Source organism: Lupinus angustifolius, chromosome LG18 (assembly GCF_001865875.1).
Source record: "Lupinus angustifolius cultivar Tanjil chromosome LG18, LupAngTanjil_v1.0, whole genome shotgun sequence".
NCBI classification, from domain to species: domain Eukaryota; kingdom Viridiplantae; phylum Streptophyta; class Magnoliopsida; order Fabales; family Fabaceae; genus Lupinus; species Lupinus angustifolius.
The window spans coordinates 2,385,595-2,406,869 of record NC_032026.1 but is presented as its reverse complement, the minus strand read 5'-3'; the positions used below and the strand labels follow the sequence as shown (position 1 = coordinate 2,406,869).

General features: G+C 31.8%; 2 protein-coding genes across 2 annotated transcripts in view; both read left to right on the top strand.

Moving 5' to 3' along the window:
* The window catches only part of LOC109332158 (NAC domain-containing protein 83-like), a 24,882-nt gene extending 10,616 nt beyond the window's left edge, over positions 1–14,266 (top strand). Inside the window, exons 3-4 of the mRNA XM_019567018.1 lie at positions 1,841–1,847; positions 13,258–14,266. Coding sequence (XP_019422563.1) covers positions 13,261–13,983 — 723 coding nt within the window. The 5' untranslated portion in view covers positions 1,841–1,847; positions 13,258–13,260 and the 3' untranslated portion in view covers positions 13,984–14,266. The remainder of the gene's footprint in view (positions 1–1,840; positions 1,848–13,257) is intronic.
* On the top strand, positions 17,551–18,461 carry LOC109332203 (protein P21-like). The gene has a single exon (XM_019567095.1). It carries the CDS (start codon positions 17,598–17,600, stop codon positions 18,273–18,275), a length of 678 nt encoding a protein of 225 aa, XP_019422640.1. The 5' UTR covers positions 17,551–17,597; the 3' UTR covers positions 18,276–18,461.

Below are 21,275 nucleotides of genomic sequence, written 5' to 3'. Positions count from 1 at the left end.
TCACATTTGGCACCAATGACATTTTGGGCATTATGGAAGTGGAAGATATGTGTTGAAGTGAAAATTGTATTTTTATTTTAGAAGCCTTTTTATTGTAGTTTAGTTTTGAGCCCATTGTTTAGGCCCAATTTAGTTTTATGTGTGTTCCTCACTTTGAAACATAAACACATTTCTGTTTTCCCTCTTTTTCCTCTGCTAAGGTTTCACTCCTTCTTCATTTTTCATTTTCAGTTTGTTCTTCCATTGCCATGGAAGGCTAAATTTCTGGACTAAGTTCCTTTGGTAATGTATCACAACTCTTGAGGTTTTGTTATTAATGCATTTTCGGTTTCTCTATTTATCTTATTTCTGAATATGGTTTGCTTAATGCCATTGTTTAGAAACTGGTTGGTTGAGTTTATCTTCACTTAGTTGATTTACTCTCTCTAGTGCATGAATGCTTAGTTCGTGTGAATTTGTTAATCGTTTCATGCTTATACTGATTTCGCCTAGTTTGAGGTTTAGGTTCTGGAACTTTGAATTGATTATCGCTTAGTTAATTGATTCTCAACAAATTCGGAAGTTAATGGTTGGAATCTGAAAATAATCTTTTGAAACTGAGGATTGAGTTGTGAACAAACGAACCAAAGGGATTTAGCCGTTTTATTACATTGTTTAACTACTGTTTCTGAATTATATTTATGTTGATACTATCCAACAACAAAAACCCCCTTGTGTGTGTGTGAGTATAAGGTGTTTGAAGCTTTGTTAGAAAGATAATCCTTGGGAAACGACCTAGGAGTCACTTCCTAGTACTGCAGTTTTAATTGTTATATTATTTGTATCGGGTAAGACCTCGATTACCTGGTCTGGCCTATTTCCACCCTTAGTTATGTCGAATCAAAGGGAATTGCATAATAGAAGAAAATCATATAGACATATTATAGCAAAAATAATGATTAAACACTTTTTGATAATTTTGTGTTATGTTGCATAAAAGCTAACAAGGAAACATAAACTAATATTCATAAATTCTTGAGGAGAAAATTGGTTTGAAATATGGAATTATTTCTAGACTCAAATGGTTTTGAAAAACATTATCAAATTATGTGTTATACTTTCAGCTAATTCCACACATGATTTCTAAATCCTTCATCAAGTGTCCTAGAATGATAAGATGATTTTCAAACCTTATGAAATACACTAAATGATAGTTAAGTGTCACTCGTCGGAGTAGGTTGTCACACCCTACTTTAGGCTCCATTAACATCGTTTAGCCTTGAACATAAGTTTCTTAAAATAGTTGTTTGATGTGGCAAGTGAACTAAGATGTAGGTGAAGAATCATTTTGGATCTTTAAATCAAGATTTAGGTGATCAAGCTAAAACCGCATTAAGAACTTCATAAAGAATCGAAACTTAACCAAAAAGTAATATCTTGAATGTATTAATTTCAAAAGATAATACTAAAGAAGAGAAGAAATAATATTATACCATAATCCAAATCAATGTTTAGGAGCATGAGCCATCTATCCAAGGATGAGATGCTTTTTGCACCCAAATGAGATTACAAAATTATGTTTTTGTGTCACATTTTCCATCTCCTTTCTCTTCTTCAATTCTAAGTAAAATTTACAAAAAATTACCTAGATCAACTTTAAAACCGAGGCTACAATTTCTAGAGAGAAGAAGTGAAGAAGAAGAATGAAGTGTATTTTCAAGTGTGTAAGATGATTTTTTGAAGTGTTAAATGGGGCCTTAATTATAGGCAACCTCGACACCGCCTGCCCACCTACTTGCCCATGCCAGGCGCACCAAACCCTTTAGTATAGGTTTGGTTCAAGACCAAGCAACTTAGTCAGCTGCTTGGTTTTGACTCACCAAAGCTACTTGTGAGCTACTTGACCATGTTATCGTGGGCTACTCTGAAAAGTGCTTAGAGGCCTTGTCAAGTGAGGTCAAGGTTGCTTGGTGGCTAAGTCAAGTTTGACTCATGCTGGGTCCAGCCCGCCTGGCTGCCTATGTGACCACACTAAGCTGTCTGCTTGAGTAACATGTCCTGCTCTGGCTAGGTGTGGTTCCAGCTGGACAGTCCCAAGGTGCACACTGAGCTGCCTGCTTCAGTAGGTTGGCTTGTGCTAGGCTTGATTCTAACCGTGTAATGCTTGTGCCTGACCAAGCCAAGTTGGTGCCAGGTCAGCTGGGCAGTGCAAAATGTCCACACCAGGCTGCTTGTGAGCAGCTTCATGTGTGCATAAAATGGCCTATGTGGATACCTCCTTGCTTGACTATATATATATTTTTTGAGTATTTTTCTTCTTCTTCAATTTTCCTAGAAACTTTACATAGAGAGTTGGAAACGAGGTGGTCAAAAATATTTGATCAAAATATGACAATTTATCTAAAAAGTGTTGAATTAAGTTGGTTTTGCATGATTTGCATAGGATAAGTGCCATGGAAAGTGTATGAAAATTAGGTATTTTTGGCACTTATCACCCTTCATATATGATGTACCCTATTGGGCGTTATATGAAGACATTAAAACGGTATGCGAAGAACCGATCAAGACTAGAGAGTTGTATTATTGAGCGATATATTGTTGAAGAAGCTCTTAATTTTTGTACCGAATACCTTATCGATGATGAATTCATAGGCATTCCAAAGTCCGGGTATGCAAAAAGAACATTTGGCGAAGGGATTACTGAGAATCAAATATTGACAATAACAAGAACCGAATTGGAGCAAGCGCGCTTATATGTTTTACATAATGTCGACGAGGTTGAGCCATATGTTGAAAGACACAAGGAGATGCTTAGGAAGTTTAACCTAAGTACGAATGAAAATTGGATTTCTAAAGCGCATAATCAGTGTTTAATAAAGTGACTAAAAAATCACATTGTTGAGGAGTTGAATATAAATGTACATTCAATTTCTGAAAGATTGGAATGGTTAGATAATGATCCAAATATTCATGTCTTATCCTACATTGGTTACCTAATTAATGGATTCACGTTTTATATGAAGAAACAAGATGATCAAAGTAAAATGCAAAATAACGGGGTGACTCTTGTTGTTCGAACATTACATATGTCAAATGCAAAAGATAGAAACCCAATATATGCAAATATATCATACTTTGGGGTCATTGAACAAATATGGGAATTGGATTACACAATATTTTGGGTGCCGATTTTTTGTTGTATGTGGGTCGATAACAACAATGACTTTCGAGTTGATGAGTTAGAGTTCATGCAGATGGAACTTAATATGTTAGGGTATATAGATGAGTCATTTATTCTAGCATCACATGCTCAACAAATATTATATGTTAGTTATCCAACTAATATGAAATGGTCCATTGTTCTTTTAACTAACAAATAATCATGAATAATATTGATGACCAAGAATATGGAGATATTGATGTTGGAGATGATCCTTATTTTGGGACATCACAGTCGTGTGAGAGCGGACCAATTATGAATGATGATTTATATAAGAGATTATCATAATGATGGGTTTGTGTGAATCAATATGTTCCTCTAAACAATAATATTACAAGCCAAAAACAATCAAAGAAAATAAAAAAAGTAGATGCACGACTTTGTATAATTATAGCATAATTTTGTTTGTAATTTGCATATATTGTACTTATATTATTTGTTTGTAATTTTATGTATTCTACCAAAAATAATTGACATGATATTATTTGTTTGTAATTAATTCGTGCTGTATTGATGTATTAATATTAATAACAAAACTTCTGATTGATATTAATGTGTATGTGCTGTTGAGAATGTCTGTGATTTTAAGAATGTCTGTGATGTTGAGAATGTTTGTGTCGTAATAAATGTATATACAGATATTAATGTTTACAAATCAACAACGCATGCTAGGTGAAGCTATGACAAGTGTTGTTGTATGTTTTCAATACAACACTGCTCATTGTAGAGTGCACTGTTGTATTGTATAAATATAACAACACATGTATTAGATAGTGATGTTGTATATGATTAATACAACAATGCACATTATAGAAAGCATTGCTCTATATGATTAATACAAGAACGTACATTATAGTAAACCTTGTTGTATATTATTAATACAACAACGCTCGTTATAAGTGACGTCATCGTATATATGTGTTGTTGAGAATATTTATGAACAATACAACTGCGTGCATTTTAGCATGCGTTGTTATATGTATGAAATATATAACAACGCTCGTTGGAGGTAATGTTGTTGTATGTATGTCATATAATAGTGCCTGCAAAGCGCTGTTAAACATGATTATCTACTACTGCACTTACATAGAAAACGCCCAAAAATGTTATTATATATCTAAAATGCACGCTATTAAATGGCAACTCTGGTGTAGTGAAGGCCAAAATGTGTTAGAATCTATAATGAAACTGAAGTGAAGCGTGGTTAAAGTGCCATGCAAATGGGGTTATAGAAGGAACACTCTTCATGGTAAATGGCCTGAAAATTTCTTTTTTAGTCTTATCTATATACATTAAAATGTTCCAGACGGATGATTAATGATGTTCAATGATAAAGAACACCTTCATAGAAGGGGTATGACACTTTAAGTATGTACCGAAAGGATTCCATAGAATTTAGTTATTGATTTCATAATTCACATAGACTGAATATTTGAATTATATTTAATATTTGTATTTTGTCTCACCAATTTCGTACTTAATAATGATGACCTAATACATAAGGCTCGTACTTAATATGGAGAGGTAGATGTACGCTATCCAACTTCTGAAAGTAGAGAAATCATTTTCATGATTTGGACTCATTGATTTTATGGTGAATTTCTTTGTCAAATTTAGTTCTTAATTACTAAATCAATCTAATATTGGGATTTATTTTCCGTTGTCAAGATGATGATTTATATTGGAAAATATAGTTGAAACTTTTATTCTTAATTATTGACATTTAAATTAATGTTATTTTAAAACTTTTATATAATTGTCCCTATTTCTTTATATTTTATCATTATTGTATAAAATTTAATAATAAATTGTAATTAAATAAAATTATAATCCCACATGTTTGAAAAAAGATCCGCTAATGCTCTTGGCTAGGGGTGGCAATACGAGTTAGCCTGGCCTGACCCGCTTTTGGCCCGTCAGAATATGGGCTGGTCCGACCCGACCCGACCCTTATTGCTAAAAGGGCTCAAAATGCTAGCCCGACCTATATTTGGTAGGACTAGCCCATTTTGTTTTTTTTTTCAAAACACACATTAAAGCTTTTAGACAAAAATAAGTAATTCAAGCAATTCATAAATGTCTTTTAAAACAAAAAATCACAAACAAAAGACACAATCTCATAATAACATATTGCATTAGTACAAAACTTGTAAATTCTAAACAATTAACCACTATAGTCTTAAACTTTTAGACTTCTGGTTCACAATAGAGCTTATAACTCCTAAGTTTAAAAAATATATAAGAATCAAAACTATTATATTATAAATCAATCACAATAAAATATATATTACTCAATTTAATTTGAATTTGACTACATTAAAAATATAAATTGAAACAAATTCGAATTCAATTAATTTTCCAAAATGAATCAAAATCAGTAGTTCTGTTTGAGTTTCCAATTTTCCATTTCAACTAATTAAATATTTAAATTTGATTCAAATACCCCTATTTTTCAGTGAAACTCTACCTTTATATGATAACAAGTACAATAATTGGATAAGAGTGAAGATAATAGATAACTACATAAAGAGATATTAAATGTTCACTTTACAAAGAGAAAGAAGAATTATATGTTTAAGCATCCAAACATAAGTTAAAATTGTAAAAGTTTAATCTTAATTGCAATGAGCAACATGATAGACAAATGAACTTTAATCTTAATGTTAGCCTGTCAGGTCAGTCCGGTCCGGCCCTCCATGACCCATCTAAAAAACGAGCTTCTAAAACGGGTTGAATACAGACTTTTGGGCTAAAACCCTCAGTTCGGCCCGCTAAAAACACATATCCGAATAGGCTGGCCCGTCGAGCCAATCCCATTTTGTCATCCCTAGTCTTGGCGCAAGTCATGATTACAAGGTGGATATGAAAACTGAGTACAATATAAAATATGGTGACATGGATGACTTTGTATATGAGGTGGAGCTAAATATGTGAATACTCAATTTTGTCTGGGTTATATTTTGAAGTGATTAAAAGAGTATTTATTTTAGATTTGTCCATAAACCATTTGCATCTCATTTGAATGACCAGTTATTAACGATCAATTAGAAAACTTTAAAATAGTTTTATTTTAATTTTAAATATATTTATGATAAACTCTTCGGTATTTGTATTTATTAAAATAAAGAAATGTTACATATTTTTAAACGAAAAGGCACTCGGGATAAGTGCTGCAATAATAATGAAAGAATGGGGTAATTTCTTTTTCAGCAAAAAAATGAAGAGTAACCTAATATGAAAGAAAATGGAAGAAGGTAAAAAACCAAAGGGAATTATGTTCATATGAGCCCTCTTAATACACTCTCTTTTTAGCAACCAACCCTTCCTTTTCCTTATGATAATTTTCATGGAGTTACGGTATTAATGAATTTTCTTACCAAGTAATGTTCACTTAATTCTCGGATGACGATTTCTTTGCCAACTTAAAGGATATCTTTATATATAAAAAACACATGAGATGGGAAGGGGAGAGGCAGTGATTTTTTCCAACAAAAAAGACAATTTTGTCCCAAAAAATGAAGTTCTCTATTTTGTTTATATTTTCATCACTCTCACCTACGAGAACCAATAATCATATCTAAGAAGTAGCCGATTAAAGTGAGAGAGCAACTACAGGAGTATCTTCTTTTGGTGCTCTCATAAAAAACAACGTTTTGATGAGTGAAAGTAACTTCAGTTGCTCAAACTGCTTTTTTGAAACCTGAGAAAGCCAGAGACATTGAAGATTTTATAATGAGAGCTACTCAAATGGGTCAGATAGGTAAACAGGTATATTTGATCTTTCTTTTACTGTAACTCATCATAAGCTTATGTTGGTAATATTTCTCACCAAAATTTAGTAAGCATTTTATATGATGTGCAATATATTTCTAGTCTTACCATTTATTTTCTCAACCAATACATATTCAGGAAAGATTCTTAATTTTTGTAATTCATACGTCCAAGTCTCCGTTTAACTAATGTTAATTAGAATTTATAAAATCTGGTGACATGAGAAACATCCAACAATGTGGTTTTTTTTCCATACTTTTAATAAGTTTAGTGTTGTCACCTATAATGTACTTGCATGTAGTTAAGAGAGAAATCAGTATTAAATCATCTTCTAATTCCTAACTTTGCTAGATTAAATTGTACAATTTAATACTAGACTCATGTTTATGAACAAGATGCACAAGGATGGACATATCATATAAGTTGTGTAACAATTGTTAAGCTAAGGCACAATTATTTCTTTAATCAATAAGCATACAAAGATAGTTGGCTTTTAGTCAGCCCTTACGTGAATTAAATTTTGATCTCTCCGAGTTTCTTTGCTTTCGTTTGACAATTCTAATGGTGTTATTATGTATATAATCAATTAAACTAATTATGAAAATTTTATAGGATAGTCATTTGAGTAGTCTCTAACTTATCTAAAAATAGAAAGAATATCTACAACTAACACTGTCCTTAAGTTATTAATTCTGTATAAAAATAATTTAAAACTATTTTATCACCTAAATGAATTTTATGAAATTTTTATAGTTAGGTTATGGTTCGAGGTCTCTAACTTCTATGAAAATTTCTATGAAAATAAGAAGAAGGTCTACGACCAATATCGTCGTTAAGCTATTAGTTCCATATAAAAAACAATTAAAAATTATCATATCACACAATTAAATATGAATTTTTTATAGTAAGGTCATGGTTTGACTCATCTCAAACTAACTTTTATAATGTACGACTAACACTGTCTCTAAGCTATTAATTCCATTCAATTAAAATTGTTATATATATTATAAAACCAATAAAAATCAATTCTACCATATCTATCAATACATTCAAATCGATAAAAAAGCAAACAAATTAACTAATCATTTTTAAATCAGAACTATGTAGTCTTGATTTCTCTATTGCACCTAGAGATATGCAGGAGCAAGATAAACTCTTATTAAACACAAATATAAAAATAAAAGATTTTGCTTTATAATTGATTTTTAACAAATAATTTTAAGGGTACAAAAGTTAATGTGATTAGCAAGGGTAATGTTTTAATATGGGCAGACGCGGTACTAATATCTTTCACAATTCGTAATCGACTCCCGAGCTCAGAATCTCTGTTCAAAAGACCAAATTATCTGAATTGGGCATAGCAGAGAGTTTTCTACGTTTTAAACGCAAAAAACGTAGTGACGACTCCAAATCATTTGGAAGAGATAGAAATCGAGTTCGCCTCTTCCTAAGTCATAGAGTCGATCTTCTAACAAAAAATCTGGTCGCGACAAATATCTTATAGGTTCAATTGGGATGCTTGCTTAATGAGAATGGAGATGGAAGGAGGGGGAAGAGAGAAAAGAGTTGTAGATGAGAGATAAAGATACTATTTATGGTATATTCTAGTCATCCATGACGACACACGTCTCATAATTAGAGAATTAAATCCATGCTTAGTGGAAAAAATTAAAAACTAAAAAATGAGATAAGAGAAATGTTAAGAGTGCCCTAATAATAATGGTTAAAGAATTCAATATATCTTATACAGGAAAATAGTTTCTTCAAATACATGAAGTGCTTGTTTGGTTAGTTCATTAGTTTGTTTGGTATAAGAAATTGTGCATGAAATTGAGCTTGGGATTGATTTGAGTATTCGAATTTAATTGTCTTATTTGGATGTCCATTTGGAATGGGATAAATAATTAATCTTCACCATAAAAATTACAATTCCATAACTAGAATTGAGACACTAAAGTTAGTTAGATTTAGTTGGAATTTGGAAGTTATAAATAACACTTAGCATAAAAAGTTAGTTAGAGTTAGTTGAAATTTGGAAGCTATAAATAGCACTTAGCATTTCAAAGATGTAATAGTTGTGATAATTTAGACTCAATACATTTTCAATACAACTTAGTTCATTCTTCTTGATAATTCACATTTCTCTCAAACATATCTTCTTTTCATTTTTCCTCTGTTTTCTGCTACTACATTTAGGGTGCACATTGTTTCTCTTTTATTGGCTGCTTGGTGCATTGTGTATGCATAGGAGAGTGTTTCTTGTGGCCTTGGTTTAACAGTGGTATCAGGAGCAAAGGTTGAAGCAAGATTCTTGATGGATCTTGGGTTGTGATTCGAAGTGGGAAGATAAGAACAAATAGTAGGACAACAAGGAAAGAAGATTTCAAGATCTTAGATCTATCATGGAAAATGGTATTGAGTTTGCAATGACACTACCAATTCTTGACACCAAAAATTATTATGGATGGAGAATTCATATGAGAACTATCTTTGGATTCTAAGAAGTACTTGAGATAGTTCAGAATGGATACCAATAAGTTGAGAAGAATGAAAATGGGGCTCAAAGGACAAGTTACAGAGAATCCAAGAAGAAGGATTGCAAAACTTTGTTCTTAATCCATCAATGTGTTGATGGAGCCAACTTTAAGAGAATTGTTGGTGCCAACACAACAAAAGAAGCTTGGGATAACTTGGATAAAAGTTATGAAGGGGCTGCAAAAATGAAGAAAGTGAAACTTCAAACAATGAGAAGAAAGTATGAACTCCTTCAAAGGGGGGAGAATGAGATAATAGCAGATTACTTCACCAAGATTCTCACACACATCAACCAAATGAAATCGTGTGGAGAAGAGGTGAAAGTGCAATCTATTATTGAGAAGATACTTAGGACTCTAACTCTTAAGTATGTCCATATTGTTGTTGCAATAGAGGAGTCCAAGAATCTTGAAGATTACAAGTTTAAAAGTTGCAAAGCTCTCTTGAAGCTCATGAACAAAGGCTTAAATAAAGAGGCTTAGAGAAGAATGATGATCATGCACTTCAAGCACAATCTTTCAAGAAGCCTTCTGGACAGTGGAATAAGAATAAGAAGAAGGAGAATAAATTTGATCAATGCTCCTCATCTCAAAGACCAAACATCACAAACAACATTGATCATGATCAAAGAAGAAACTCAATGAATAGAAGGAGGTTTGACAAGAAGAAGGTTCAGTGCTGCAATTGCATAGAATATGGACATTATGCAGCAGAATGCAAGTCAAAAAAGGTGCTAGGCAGAAAAGATGAAACAACCAGATTGACACATGATGGCGACTCTAATGATGATCATTACCTACTAATGGCAACTACAAAAAACAACCAACAAGATGTTGATTTTTGGTATCTTGACACTGGTTGCTCAAATCATATGATAGGCAAGAAGGATTGGTTCACAACACTTGATGAATCAGCAAAGAGCAAGGTTAAGTTTGTTGACCATAGTGTAGTCACTGCAGAAGAAATTGGCAAGATGATGATCCAAAGAAGAGATGAGAAGAAAGTCTACATCTCAAATGTCCTATATGTACCTAAGATGAAGAGCATTCTGGTCAGTCTTGGACAGCTGCTGGAAAAGGGATATATCATGGAGATGAAGGATAGTATGCTGAAGGTGTTTGACAAAAACAAACACAAAATCTTGAAGGCTCCACTTTCAGCCAACAAAACCTTCAATATTAGCATACTAATCAATGACCAAAAGTACCTTCAATCAACAATTATGAAGGACAATTGAAACCTTAAAAGTTCTAATAAAGGTCAAGAGACCCTATTGCAATTTGAAGAAGCTGATGAAAGTAGCATTGGTGAGACTATAATATTTGATCCAGTTTTTGTGCTTATTACAATGGTGAATCCTCCAACAACTCAAAGACTTAGACAACCACCTTCAAGACTAAGTGACTATGAGGTGTTCTCTGACTCAACAATCAATGCAGACAGTGATTTTGTGCATATGACATTGTTTGCTGAGATAGCCAATAGATGTGGAAGATGCTTTGAACCAAACACATTGGGTTGAGGCAATTGAAGAAGAACTGAGGTCTATAGAAAGAAACAATACTTGGAGTCTAACTGAATTGCCAAGAGGAAAGAAAGCTATAGCTGTGAAATGGGTATACAAGACCAGGTTGAAACCAGATGGTGAGGTCTCTAAGTATAACGCTGTTTGGATGGAGGCTTTACTGTCATAATTGAAGATAAAGCAAGAGGATGGGATTTTGTTGATGGTGTATAACAAATCAACAATCAATTTGGCACTAAATTCAGTCTCTCATGGAAGAAGTAAACACATAGAGACTAGATTTCACTACATTAGAGAACAAGTGAGCAAAGGGAAAGTAAAGCTAGAATTTTGCAATTCTGAAAATCAATTTGCTGATGTTTTCACAAAACTTTTGAAGAAAGAAAGGTTTGAGAGGCTAAGAATGAAGATAGGTTTAAGAAATAGGTTATGAATGCTGAATTAAGGAAGAGCGTTAGAAATAATGTAATTTCAGCATTAATAATAGAAAATGTGGAGACTTCCACCCGTAGAAGTTTAGTAGAAATTTTGGAATAACAAAAAATGAAGAAACTTCTACCAGAAGAAATTTTGTGTTATTTCAGTATGATAGTTTGTATACTTTCCTAGCATAGAAAGTTAGTTAGAATTAGTTGGAATTTGGAAGCTATAAATATCACTTAATATTTCAAAGATTTATGGTTGTGGTAATTGATATTCAATACATTTTCAATACAAATTAGTTCATTCTTCTTTATAATTCACATTTCTCTCAAACATATCCTCTTTTTCATTTTTCCTCTGTTTTCTGCTACTGCACTTAGTGTGCATATTGTTTCTCTTTTACTAGATGTTTGTTACATTGTATATGCATAGGAGAATGTTTCTTGTGGCATTAGTTTAACACAATATAATTCCTCAACAATCATATGTCACCACAACCATCATATTACCACTTGTGCTGCAAACATCATCATTGTCATTGTTGCCAATGTTGTCACCATTACATTGTCATCATTACCTATTATTACCTAAATCATCTCCTCGTTACCACCATAATCACCAAACCTTTTTATCTTATAACCACTCACAACTACCATAACCCACCATCACTACTCTCATGTCTCTCTATTGACCACCATGCATTAGTTCATCACGGCCACTATATCCTAGTCATCACCTACACTATCACCACAATAAATTTTGAATTGAATTTAGAATTATAATTTTTTGTCATATTTTTTTCCTTGCAAAAGCCAAATATAGAATATCAATATCAAGGACCACTTAAAGGATCCTAAAAAATTAAGAGCGATCATTTTCAATATAGTATTTCATTTATTTTTTATTTCAAGGCAATGTTTATATTTTCTTCTTTAAATTTCTAATCCATGTCACATTCATTAAGAAGAAAAATTAGATAGATTGATCAAACAAGTATTTTAGCGCAGCCTAACATTATTAGTGTCTCGATCAAAGCAAATACAGGTTTATTGTGAGTCTTAATTCTCTATTTATGTTTATTTATTCTCTATACTATAATTTACTTATTTTTATATTCAATAAGAAATAATATATTCATACAATTAAAAAGTAATACATCCCTTCACACAATAAATAAATAAATTATTATACATTCATTATAAAACTAAAATAAACATACCATATACCAGTATTGGTAATTAGGAGTATTGTATTGTAAATAAATATCGAAACCATTTGCAAATTTCCACACAATTAGGGAAGGTAAAAAACTCGACTCATAGGTACCCGTGAAAATACCCGCAATGGGTACCCGTAAAAATAACTTATGGGTGGGAACGAGTTTTATGATACTCACCTTGTGGGTACCCGCAAATTTATTAATTAAATTTTTATATATATTAATTTTTTTTTTATTTTAAGATCATATAGCATGTACTTTATTATTATTTCATAATAATTTTCACCTATTCAACTATGATCATAAATTTATCATATAAGTATCATATTTATTCATATAATAATTATTTTTATATATTTATTATTACAAAATATATAAATATGTAATTCAAATTAAAAGTTCGTTAGGTAGCCACAAATATCTGCTACCTACACGGGTACTCATAAATATTGTGGGTTTAAGAATGGAAAAACATTACTCACGTCAGCTCGCGCTCGTTGCAATGCCTACACTTAATGTGGAATATTAATGGTGCTACGCATTTAGTTGATTTTTCTTCTCTTCCGTTTTGAATGACAATACTAGAGAATGGAGAAGGTGAATTTTGTTAAGAATGGAGAAGTGAGATTGCCACCAGGGTTCCGTTTCCACCCAACAGATGAGGAATTGGTTGTACAATATTTGAAGCGTAAAGTCTTTTCTTTTCCTTTGCCTGCTTCCATCATTCCTGAGGTTGATGTTTGCAAATCTGACCCTTGGGACTTGCCTGGTGAGTTGGAGGAAGAGAGGTACTTCTTCAGCACAAAGGAAGCCAAATATCCAAATGGGAACAGATCTAACAGAGCTACTAATTCAGGTTACTGGAAGGCAACTGGGTTGGACAAACAAATTGTGACTTCAAAACAAGGTGTGGGTATGAAAAAGACTCTTGTTTTCTATACAGGGAAGCCACCTCATGGTTCCAGAACTGATTGGATCATCCATGAATATCGCCTCCTTAACATCTACACCACTCTCTCTCAGATTCCTATGCAAAATTGGGTTTTATGTCGGATATTTTTGAAGAAGAGAGGTACAACAAAAATAGACATAGGCAAGTTTAACCACAACAAAAAGAACAAGGTGAGGAGGAATAACACTTCAAAGCTGGTTTTCTATGACTTCTTGGCTCAAAAGGACAACAACACAAGTTCATCATCCTCGGATGGAAGTGGAATCACACAGGTTTCAACTTCAATCAATGAATTAGATAAACAACATGAAGAGAGCAGTAGCTGCAACAGTTTCCCTTATTCAAGGAGAAAACCTTAACAAACTACTTTCATTATTATGCTCTTTTTCCCCCTTTACCCTTTACCCTTTACCCTTTTCTACTTGTTGCACTACTTTACTACCACTTTGCAATTCTCATTTTCCATGGGAATAGAATGCTCATGTCCATATTAAAACAAGGGAAAAAAGTTTGGATCTTTCATTGTGTCTTTAGGTGTAAGTAATCACTTGTTCAAAGAAAGGTGGCCGGCATTAAGGGTAGTTTCAAGAATAGGGTAACAATACTTATCACCATGTAATGCAATTCTTAATTTTCCTTCCTCCAATTTCCATCTAAAAAAAATAAAATGACAATACTAGGTATGTTGACCATAAGTCCATAAGCACCTTGCAAATTTCCACACGGAATATTAATGCAGGGTCGACACTAAGCAAGAGAAGTAGAATCATAATTAATGGGGTCCTTAAATTTTTATATTTTTATCCATATAAATAACTTTTGTAGTTTTTATTTTTATAAAAAAAATCATCACTCCTATGGAAGAAGTCTGGTCTTACTTTTAAGTTTTAATCCATTTTGTATTAATTATTTGTTATTAGCTGTAACCCTCACTACATAATTATTATTTAATATTTTGTTGGTTGTAGCTATCATTATATTATAATAATTGATGTAACATATTTTCTTTAGTATGATACATAATTTATGACATGTATCTTTATCCCGACACTATGTTAATCGTGATATACACTTCATTGATTTTTCTTATGGTCCTATTTGAATGGCAATAATCGATACATTGACGACACCTTGCAAATTTCCACACAATGTGGAAAATGGTGCAATACAGTTCGTTGATTTTTCTTCTCTTCCTTTTAGAATGATGACAATTGACAACAGTAAGATATATTTACTAATAGAACCTTCCTAATATAATATGTCCAAGTGCTGGTTATTGCAATTAGTTTAAAAAATTATATTTACACAACTAAACTCAACCAGCATGTTGTATTTTTCAAAAAAATGATATTTGCAACTAAACTTGAAATATACAAATTTGATCTACAATTAATTACATTATCATGTCATTGCCAATTACCAGCTTCCTTAATATGCTCTCTTACTTTTTGTGTCACTCCATATATCAGAAAATATATGATTGGTCAGAAATATATTTAAATATTACAAGTTTAACTTAAATAATTTTTTTCAACCTATCGAAAGTTATCATACATGAAGTGGTACAAAAAGTGGGATAACAAATATACTCTAATGAGTAGTTATCTTTTTATGACCCATTCTGTGAAATTTTAATAGTATTTAGTATTTCACTACTTAAGTTATTTTTCACTTTATGAATTACAAGTGAATGATTATTATTCCTAACAAATGTTATGCTCAAAAATCATATTTTTAACCTTTTAATTTTTTGAGAATGTAACAGAATTTATATCACTAAATTAATGTCTTCTCTATAATAATACTCATCAGAACACAACAAAATGAATAGGGATCATCTCTATTACTAGAGAGAAATTATGTTTTTATTATTAATTTTAAGGACAAAAATGACATAAATATAAATAAAAGGACATATTATCATCACATTTTATGTTTTCGCTCCCTTTTCATAGTACTTCTCCCTCCGGTGAATAGAGGAGTCTCACACCGACAAAACAGTTTTAGAAAACCAATAAATGATGATCCCATGGCTATAAATAGGATGGAAAATCATCTCTAACCACTTAAGACTTTTCTTTACAAACACCTCTTAGTGGCTACAAATCATCTGAGACCATAGTATTCTCGAAATCCAAAATGTCGTCCATGTGGAATAATATTAAGTATTTTAGGGCCCAAATATATGATGAGTTTCATTGCCTTTGGATTCAGAATTAGATAATTAATATTTAGTGTTGAACAACTGATAAACATGATACAATATGGTTGCTTATTTTTCATTATATTTTTGTATATATATTCAATTGTGTATAAAATAATAACATCTCTTTGGTACAAAGTATATTAATTCTCTAGTTTTCTCATCATATATATATATATATATGTAAATAATTAACAAAATATTCACATATATCGTTTCATATGACAAACCGCATTCTCATAATAATTAATAATATTAAGAAGACTTTATCTAAAAGATATATGCATTATATTTAATTGCGTCTGTAATCAGGTTTGGGTTTAAAAAGAAACCCAAACAACATTTACTGTCGGTTTATCCTTCAAGTTTAAGGCTAAATTCAGGTTAAAAATAATCGAAGTATCAATCAATATTTAAAATATGGTAAGAGATAAACCTAATAGATCTAGTTCTCATCCCTACATAAAACATTAAATTTAGCTCCCCTAATAAGAGATCAGTGTAATTACATCACCTCCCTTACAAAAGAACTAAATGTAATGTAGTTATTGTGATTTGTGTATGTGGAATATAGGAAGAGGTTCTCGTTGCAATTCACTCTGTACTTCATTGTTCATGGCCAGAATACAAATAGTACTAATGAATTACAATAGTTGGGTTATTATTAAATAATTGTTGTTCTGTTTCTACAAATATAAAAAATACTATAGTACTATTAGTTTTTATATAAATCAATGATAATAAACGCAGTAGAATTGACTACAAAAAAAATCAACAGTGAATATTTTATAACTCTTAAAAATCATTTTTACAATACAGCCAAATCTAACAATTATAAATAAATTTAAAATTACAAAATTGAGAGATAACTCGTGCATTATACGGGTTCATAAAATCCTATACCAGAAAACTTTAGTAAAGTTCTTTAAGTTTTTTATTTTGTTATTAAAAGAAGGTATATGTACCTTATTTTTATTAATAGCTGTAAGAAAATACGCATGTGTTATATTTTTTACGGTGAATAATATATCATGCACATATTGACATATATAAAGGATTTCACATAAGTATTGTCCAATCTTAGTATTGGTATTATTTAATATTTTCATAGATTATATGTTTGGGAGAGAATATTAGCAATCACAAATATCTATTCATTCTTCACTGACCTTATAATTTTGTAAAATAAAATGCTATAATTATGATTGGTTAAAGAGTATGGATATGCCATTTGATATGCCAAATACTCACATAGCTGTAATGTGGAAAAGTAATCAGTGCCCACCCTTGTAATGAATTAAAGGAGAAAAGTCTTGACTAAAAAATGATATAACATTCAAGAGTGCTGATTTTAGATTTTAGTTTTTAATATATATATTTTGGTCCTTCAATTAAAAGGTGCTCAATGAAATCTGGTTAACACATGATTATGAAATAAATAGCATGACTATTATATGAATATTATTGTAACTAATTATCATAATTGATTTCATTTCTATAAAAAAATTAATTGAAACCCGTCCATCAATATTTACATAGTACTACTAGAAATTACGAATTTTATATTCCAAATACTTGACTTGATTTCAAATCCATACATCAGCAATAAAATGACATCATAATATGAATATCTCAAAACTTTAGTCATATGAAATTGTTAAGTATACCTATTGAATGGACCCATGCTAAACCATCTAGTATCCTATATATAAACCCAACTCTCAGGACATTTTCTTCAATTCACATGCACCACAACAATAATCAAAATCAATGGCCAACATTAAAAGTCTCTCTATCTACTTTTTCATTACCATAAGTTGTCTTGCTTTCGCCAGGGCGGCCCATTTTGACATCACAAACAGATGTCCATACACTGTATGGGCTGCGGCCGTGCCAACTGGCGGAGGCAGACAACTTAACTCTGGCGAGACATGGGGGATTGACGTTGCTTCCGGTACGGCCGGGGCACGCATATGGGCTCGAACCAATTGCAACTTTGATGGGTCCGGAAGAGGACATTGTCAGACCGGTGATTGCGGTGGTGTTCTACAATGCACGGCATACGGTGCAGCGCCAGACACCCTTGCCGAGTTTGCCCTAAACCAATTCAACAACTTAGACTTTTATGATATATCACTTGTTGATGGGTTCAATGTTCCAATGGAATTTAGTCCTACCTCAAATGGGTGCACTCGTGCCATTAGGTGCACTAGTGACATAAATGGACAATGCCCTAGTGTGCTTAAAGCTGATGGTGGATGCAACAACCCTTGCACTGTGTTCAAAACTGATCAATATTGTTGCAATTCTGGTAGTTGTCAAGCCACTGATTATTCAAGATTCTTTAAGGATAGGTGCCCTGATGCATATAGTTACCCTAAGGATGACCCAACAAGCACATTTACATGCCCCGGAGGAACTAACTATAGGGTTGTATTTTGCCCTTGAAACACTTTCTTGGTGATTTCTAAACATGTACGTGTTTTCATAAAATAAAGAGCTCTACTGATGTTATGGGCTCAGTGATAAGTGCATCTCTCATATCTGGGAGTGCTTTCTATTATGTATGAATAAAGATATTGAGAATAATATAATTCCAATATGGCTAAAATATTGAGACTACATGTTGTTTTATGTTATTTGTTTGGGTGTACGAAGGTGTATCAGTCGAAAGTGGAAGACTAATACCTTTTCCGATAAAACATTTTCTACATGCACACCACAAAAATCAAACATAACAATACAACATATATAAACTTATTGACTTACATTCATTTATGTTAGTTATGTAAACACTATAAGTGGATGGAAGTATCACTTCTTCTCCTCATTTTTTTCTCTTTTTAGTAAACTTTTATTACGGATCAAAAAAACACTATAACATATATATATGTATATACCTACGAGAGAATGGTCTCATTGGTAGAAAGATGTTGAGTGTTATGAATTGTTCTTTCAAATCATAAGACTCAATTATTAAGTAAGTTAGGCCTTCTAAAAAAAATTAAGATAGAGGGATAGCAATCTTATATATCACTTCTCTATTTTTTTTATTTTTGATTGACATATAATATCATACCATCTCATCCATAGATTTTATGGTTACATGAAGAAGATAGAGTATTAATAGCTATGATTTCAATATTGGTGACTTACATTTCATTATTGGTGGGTTGACTTTCTGACCTCATCATTAAATTAAAGGAAACAGGGGAAGTAGTTTGACGATAGTAAATACGGGAGCACATTTTTATCATATAATATATATTAATTCATATGACATGAACTGTGATTGGTTAACATAAATGTATTTAAGTTAAAAATTTAATTATTAAATATCTTTCTGCCCAATTACAGTTTATACCATATAAAATAATATATATTTTGGGACAATAAATGTGATTAGAATAAATAGCAACCTTTAATATTGGCAATGGCTGAAACGTTTACAAAGGATTCATACTAGAGACCGATGTATATAGAATCAAATTGTATAGGCAAAAGATAGAACAAGCACAAATAATTCAAGTGCTATGGGCATTAAGGAATAGTGTGAGGATAAATACCAAGTGTAGTGGGACTCACTACCATATACTATATTTAGTACCTAATGGTAAAAAAATATAGATCGCGTATTGTTATTATAGGTCTTACATAAACAACACATTTTATAGGTATTATTAACAGCGTTTATTGTCGAGATATTGTAGTGCATATATATAACAGTACATTATGAGAAAAGCGTTGTTGTATAATCATAAATATTCTCAAACAACACCTTAATACAACAGCGCAACACACATATTGTATTGTTGCATTAAACATGTAAAACATTGATGTCTATAAAAAACGTTGTTGTATTAATCTTATACAATAGCGCATGCTAGAGCTTCCCCTAGAATTCACTATTGAATTGTATAAATTAATACATGTATATACATTTATTAACAAAACAAACATTCTCAACAATATAACATTTATATATTCTGAACAACACAGACATATTACTACAAGTCAGAAGTTTGTTTTATTAACATCAATACAATACAAACTACAAACAATGAATATCATGTCAATTATGTTTTGACAGAATACATAATTACAAATAAAAAATTTAAGCAAATTATAAAGAAACAAAATTATATAAACAAACAATCAAAATTAAGCTATAATTATACAAAGACTACTTGCATCTACTTTTTCCTTTTCTTTGATTGTTTTTGTACTGTGATATCATCCTTGTTTGAAAGAACATATTGATTCATCCAAAGCCCTTGACCGTGATCATCTCTTGTATATAAATCATCATTCATTGTTGGTCTGCTCTCACGCGACTGATATGTGCCAAAACAGATATATTCATATTCTTTGTCATCAATATTATTGATAATTATTTCGTTAGTTAAAAGAACAATGGACCATTTCATATCAGTTGGGTCTTTAATATAGAATACTTGTTGAGTTTGTGATGGTAGAATAAATGACTCGTCTTTATATCCTGACCTATTAAGATCCACCTACATGAGCCCTAACTCATCAACTCGGAAACCATTGTTATTATCAACCCACATACAATAAAAAACCGACATCCGAAACATTGTGTAATCCAATTCCTATATTTGTTCAATCACTCCAGAGTATGAGATGTTCGTATATATTGGGTTTCTATCTTTTGCATTTGACATGTATAAAGTTCGAGCAACAAAAGTCACTCCACTATTTTGCATTTTACTTTGATCATCTTGTTTTTTCGTATAAAACGTGAACCAATTAATTAGGTAAGCAGTGTAGGATAAGACATGAATACTTGGACCATTGGCTAACCATTTCTTTCGGAAATCGAATGTACGTTTTCCCTTCATTATCGGTCCAAATTCCTTTTTTATTTCCATACTAACCAAGTCCAACCTTGCATTCTGTTAGGTATCAGTGGCTAAAATACACCTAGAGGGGGGTTGAATAGGTGTAGCGGTCAAAGTATCCGCTTTTCGCAAACAACATTCAATGCTGAAAAAACCCCAGTTTAGTCGATTAACACAGAAAGAATAATCGATTAACGCAAGCAATTTAATTGATTAAAACAGCTCAGATCGCACTAACAGATTCAGTTTCTTGTACGACAAGCAACTGAGATCGAAGCAAATATACAGAGCTAACAGATATATCAGAGTTACAACAGTACAGTATAGAAACAGATTATTACAATTAATACATGTATACAAAGTAATCGATTAAAGCAATAAAGAGAGGGAAATAAAAGTGTGCAACAAAGTTTTTATCCTGGTTCGTTTGCGGGTCCACTGGAAAACTACATCTAGGCCTCCCGGCTGATCTGGGAGATTTTTCTTCACTATAATCGAAATAACGTTTTACAAAAAATTCTTCCAATTACAACACTTAGACATTTTCTTGAAAACTAAAGAACCTTATCCCTTGGTTTGACTCCCT

Excerpts from the sequence above, each read along its gene's own strand:
- LOC109332203 (XM_019567095.1), top strand. The coding sequence starts at position 17,598 with ATGGCCAACATTAAAAGTCTCTCTATCTACTTTTTCATTACCATAAGT.